This window comes from Miniopterus natalensis, chromosome X (genome assembly GCF_054644295.1).
Source record: "Miniopterus natalensis isolate mMinNat1 chromosome X, mMinNat1.hap1, whole genome shotgun sequence".
Taxonomy (NCBI): domain Eukaryota; kingdom Metazoa; phylum Chordata; class Mammalia; order Chiroptera; family Miniopteridae; genus Miniopterus; species Miniopterus natalensis.
In genome coordinates, this window is record NC_142103.1 from 65,224,427 (window position 1) to 65,230,426 (window position 6,000).

A 6,000-nucleotide genomic window follows, 5' to 3' on the forward strand; every position below is an offset into this window, starting at 1 on the left:
ATCTATGGACCTTTGTAACCAGAGTTCTAAAGCAACAATTTCAGTAGAAACGTGGGCATAGTTACATGTCTGGTGCATTTGCACTTGGCTTCCATTGATCGATCACTCCTTGACAACCTGTAGTGGAGTGAATAGAGACCCCCAAAACACATGCCCACTCAGAACCTGTGAATGTGACCTCATTTGGACAAAGGGTCTTTACAGATGGAAATAAGTTGATTGCTAGATAAGATCCTCATGAATTCAGAGTGGGCCCTACATACAATGACAGGTATCCTTAGAAGAGAGAGCAGAGGAAGATTTGAGCCATAGACACATATAGCAGAGAACACCATGTGAAAACAAGTGATTGGAGGGATGCTGCCACAAGTCACAGAAGCCTAGAATCACCAGAAACTGGAAGAGGCAAGGAAGGATTGTCCCCTAGAGCCTCCAGAGTTGAGCATAGCCCTTCTGACACCCTGATTTCAGGCTTCTGCCCTGCAGAACTGTGAGAAAATAAGTTTCTTCTTTAAGCCACCGAGTTCGTGTTAATTTGTTAGTGGCCACAGGAAACTAATACAGTCTTAAACCCCAGGCCTCATGCTCCCTCCTCTGAGATACAGGTCCTGGAGGGCATCTGCTTCTAATTGGGACCATTTCCCTCAGCATTAATAGTCAGATCCAAGGTATATCCTCCTTCATTAGTGCATCGTCTTCACAGCTTCCTTGTTGGTGTTCACAGCTTTGGCAAATAGCTTAAACCATTGAAAAGCAGGACAGTTCTGGAAGCCACTAGTGCTAAAGGAAGGAACTTCTGTAGACTTTTATCTGTTTTCTTAATGTCTTCATGTATTGCTCAGCTTTCTAGAAGCTTGCTCTTGATCACTTCAGAATATTAATGTAAAGGTAAGGGAGTCTTCCAGGGCTGTTCTGTTGTATACATTGGCCAGGGTGGTGATTACATTAGCATCAACATATGTAAACATTCGTTGAGCTGAACATTTTTAAGATTTGTGCACATTAATGTATAATTTTTATCTCAGTACAAAAGTCTTTTGTGTGTGTTTTTAATCATCAACCAAGGACATTTTCTCCATCAGTTTATAGAGAGAGTGGAAGGGATGGGTGGGGGAGAGAGAGAAACATGGATGTGAGAGAGACACATCGGCTGGTTGCCTCCTGCACGCACCCCAACTGGAGCTGGGGATTGAACCTGAAACTGAGGTATGTGCCCTTGACCAGGAATCGAACCTGTGACCCTTCAGTCTGCAGGCCAGTGCTCTCACCACTGAGCCAAACCAGCCAGGACTCAGCACAAAAGTTTTAAAAATTAACATTCTAGGGAGAATCACACATTCTTTTCCAGCATGACCTCTCACTTTATATTGCCATCAATGCACTATTTATCAATCAAAGTGTTTGACATTGTAGCAAAGCAGACTGTATTGAGTGGCTTCACTCTCACAACACCCCTGTGAGGTCTGTGCTGTTTTGATTCCCATTTGACAGATGGGAAATGGAGGCACCACATAGCTGGTAGGAGGCAGACCCGAGATTCACACCAAGGCCAGCAGGTGTCAGAGCTGCTGCTGTCAGCTGTGTGCATTTATTACTATGAGCAATAGCACGTAAAAGATGTGGTAGAGCAGAGCAAGGCAACTGAAAACTACCATGTTACTGCACTCAGATTGGCAAAAAAAATACTCTTCTATTCCCAAGTTCTGGTGAGGATATGGAGCAGCAGGAGCTACCGGACTCATTAGTGGGTACCTACATTCCTATCACCACCTCAGAGAGCAATTTGGCAGTATCTAGTGAAGTTAGAGAGATCATATTGTCCTCTCCAACAGTTCCATACCTGGTCAGATTCCTTCAAGAAACATTTGCATGTGTGCACAAGGAGATGTATCTGAGGATAAAGCATTGCATGTAGTGGGGAGCACTGGAAATTGCCAGCTACCCATCCATGTGGGAATGGATAGATAAACTGGTTTATTCATTCAGTGGAACTCAAGGATCAAATTCAGAAACACAATGTCAGGTCGAAATGTCAATTGATAATTAACTACAGAATACCACCTTTGATGTGAACTTTCACAAAATAGAAAATAATAGTGTATTTTGTTTCTGGATACTCACTTATAGGACAAGTGTCACAAATCTCCACAGGAAGGAAGGCTACCCACCAACTTGAGAAGACTTGTTGCCTCTGGGAGCAAAAGGACATTGGCTCTGGGGCAGGCAACACAGGAGACAGAAGCTGTGTCTGGGTTGAAAAACTTTAAAAAGATAGTGATGCATTTGGAAGGAAATGTGTATAGTTATTTCTTGGTGGCATTTTATCATTCTTGGTACTTTTCTGTATTTTTAAATTATGCAGTGTGAAAGGAAACTATGTATGAATGTTTAACCTTGGTTAGAGGGCATATTCAGAAAGCAGGACCCGCAGCAGATGTGTGTGGAACAGGTGAATTTTTGTAACATGGTAGGAACCAGGCAGTAACTCAGGCTCGTGCTTCTCTCCAGCAGCCAAATCCAGTGGAGCAGCGTTACATGGAACTCCTGGCATTGCGTGACGAATACATAAAGCGGCTGGAGGAGTTGCAGCTCTCCAACTCTGCCAAGCTTTCTGATCCCTCGACTTCACCTTCCAGCCCTTCACAAATGTTGCCCCACGTGCAAACTCACTTCTGAGAGGGAGCCTTGCCCGGCACTGCATTCAAGCTCTGAATAAAGGAAGTAGTTGACTTTCATTTGGGGCTTCTGTACAAAGTAGATTAAAATATTTGCCTCCATGTAGAACTTGAACTAACATAATCTTAAACTCTTGAATATGTGCCTTCTAGATTACATATTACAAGAAAACTACAGTGTCTACACAGCAGTCAGAAGAAAGAAGCCCAGATGGGGTTTTGGAAAATCCTGATACTTTTCCAAAGAAGTTTTTGAAAAATATAAAGTTTAAATTTAATTTGCCTCTTTAGAAATGCTATGTATACAATATGTAATTTGTGGGCTTAATTGGAACAACATAAAGGGGATAAAGGGGTTTATAAGATGGATTTTCCTCAGGTTGCTTAAAAGCCATTGCTTCAGATTATCTAAAACAAATGCAGATGTGAAGGATGTGTTACTGCCAAAACCAAATTGAGCTCAGCTTCTGAGGCATTATCCAAAAGCAAGGTATTTCAATAATTGCCAAATTTTATACCACCGTAAGTGGTGACTTAAGGAGAAATAGTTGTGTAGATGAGTTTTCCATTATTTTGAAATTTTGAAATATGAAGTGTTTTCCCCTAATTTTCAAGAGAAGCTTATTTTTATATTTAAAAAAAACCTGATGGGGCCCAGTTAAATATGATTTTATTTTTTGAAAACTTTGCCAGTTCTATTTTCTAAGTTTTTCCATGAGCTTGCCTAAAATTATGACCTGTTTTCAGGTTGTGAGAAACCACTTGTATAGCTCTGTGCAAGGATGTTGGATGTGATATACTGCTGAGGTGACTGTTTTCGCAAATGTTGCTCTAGTCATTTGCGAAATGACTTATCTGCTTATCTGCCATAGGGTTTACCATCTTGGATGTTTGAGCTATTGTTAGAACAACAATTTTTGAAATAAAAGCTGCAGATGTACATTTGTTGAGCATATTCCTGGAAGTATTGTGTTTATTAATTTCGATTCAAATGGTGTTGGGTGCCCCTCCTCCTAAGTGTGCATAAAAACTGGTTCTACAAAATTGTTACTTGAAGTACCTGGCAGTTTGCTTTTTCAGGTGGTTTTTTTCCAGTAGTATTAAATGAAAGTTCAAATGCAGTTCTATTTGATATTTCAACTAATTAATTTAGTTAAGTATATTTGTAAAAGTTAAGGCTAGAGTTAAAGCAATTAATGTGTTTTACAATGATCTGTAAAGGACTATTTATAGCTAATATGGTTATGTTTTCAATGAATAAGAGATTAAATATATCTTTGTAAATTATTTTATGTCATAGTTTAATTGATCTACCAGTTAAGATCTCAAAAACAGTAGTATAATGTATAAATTTTGTATGTATAAGAAATTTTATTAGACATTCTCGTGCTTTTTGTAAACGCTGTAAATACTTCATAAATTAACAAAGTGTCAGTCCATAAAAAGAAAAAAATAGTTAATACTAATAGCTTTAAAGGATTTTGTGAAATTTCATGAAACATTTTTCATGGCAATAATGACTAAAGACCTGCTGTAATAAATATATTAACTCAATATAGCACTCTGTTTTCAGGGATGTAACTGTATATGTGTCTTAAATGTGCATGGTGTCATCTTTTTTTTTCCTGGCTCAGCTTCACATGCACTTCGTCTTACTAATAACCTTGTAGGGCTCTCCCCAGATCCCAACTATCTAGACATTAAGTGTATTAACAATTCAGATTTTAATAGTCATAATTGTCTTTATTAAAGTAAGGACAGTTTTCACAAAAGTGCTGGGGGTGCATACCGCAAGACTTCAGACTCTGGATGGAGGAAAAAGCAGTTGATATTAAGGGAGAGTGAAACTTTGGTTGAAATAAGGCATACTGGATGTCTGTTTAGGTAAGAATTTTTAAAATTCTTCAAACTGTATTGCCAATTTGAAATAACATTGTTTACCTATATGCATCTGAAGAATGCTAAATAGGTGTAGCAGGAAACTAAATTTAACCATTATTTTAAAATCCAAATAGATCTCTTAAAAGATTAAGTATTTTACCCAGTCGGGCGTGGCTCAGCAGTTGAGCGTCGACCTAGGATCCAGGCGATCGGGGTTCAATTCCCGGTCAGGGCACATGCCCGGGTTGCAGGCTTGATCCCCAGTCAGGGGTGTGGAGGAGGCAGCCGATCAATGACTCTAATCATTTATGTTTCTATTTCTCTCTCTCCCTCTCCTTTCCTCTCTCTGAAGTCAATAAAGATATTTTTTTTTTTTAAAAAGATTAAGTATCTTTTAAAACTATGAGTATTTGAAATGCTTTGCGAGGTTCTTCGTTAGACATTGCTGTGTTTAATCCTCACTAGGACCTCATGGGCTACATGTATTCTGTTATCCCTATTTTTCAGCTGAGGTTGTTGATCCAAGGGTTATCAACATGCCCCAAGTCCCACAGCATCAAAACAAATGTATACAGAGATTAAACTGAATTCTGCCTCAAGTTCCCACTGAATACCTTAGCTCTGCCTTCTGAAATGAAATATAACAGTCTCTCTTCCTGGGACAGCCCTCCAAATAATTTGGAATCATACATACTTTTAATAATATAACAGTTTTTTCTTAATAAAGTCAAAGCACTTTTGATCTTTTTTTTTTTTTTTTGATAACACAACAAAGCTTATCTTTATGTTTTTTGAAAGGAATACTCAGAAGTTTCAAAATAAGCTGACTAGTATTTCATCATCTGCAGTCCTCTCTACAGAATGCAGATTTGCGGTGTCATTCAGACAGCTCTTGTGGCATTTGGAGACATAGGACAAAAACAGAACTATATAAAAGGAACATTCTTAAAATACAGGAATTTTATTAGAGTCTACACACCAATGACTGAAATTTCATGAAACATTTTTCATGAACATAGCTGTTGGTAGCCATAAATCAAAAGCAGAGGACACCCAAAGGAAATAAATATATACAGTGTGGAGCCCACCAACAAGAACAAGGATTAGCACATTTGCAGAAAAACCTTATATAGTTGTAGATTGCATCTGAATTTTGTAGGTTCATAGAATCACCAAATGCATGATGCTGAAATACCAATATTTGAAGTAAAAGTCTAATACTCCAACATCTATTGATAGATTTATAACTTAATTAAAGAATTATCAGCAGTCTTTTGTATTAAATATATTTGGAGGAGGAAAGATCAGCAAAATAAAGTATTCTCATTTCCTTATGGGATTTAGATTTAGATATGGCTTATTCCTTATTTGCAATAATTTGTCCTTTAAAAGCAAAGGCAATAATGTATTTAAGCCACGTAGTGTAGCCAAAGGTTTACACATG

At 38.1% G+C, this 6,000-nt stretch overlaps 1 protein-coding gene across 3 annotated transcripts in view; it reads left to right on the top strand.

The window, feature by feature from the left end:
• MTM1 (myotubularin 1) overlaps window positions 1-4,937 on the top strand; it is a 91,258-nt gene extending 86,321 nt beyond the window's left edge. For 2 of the 3 annotated variants that reach the window (XM_087813451.1, XM_087813453.1), the window contains one exon: window positions 2,509-4,937. In XM_087813451.1, the coding sequence (XP_087669577.1) occupies window positions 2,509-2,676 (168 nt within the window). In that variant the 3' untranslated portion in view covers window positions 2,677-4,937. The remainder of the gene's footprint in view (window positions 1-2,508) is intronic. The other variant, XM_087813452.1, reaches the window with a different exon arrangement.
• Window positions 4,938-6,000: the final 1,063 nt, after the last annotated feature.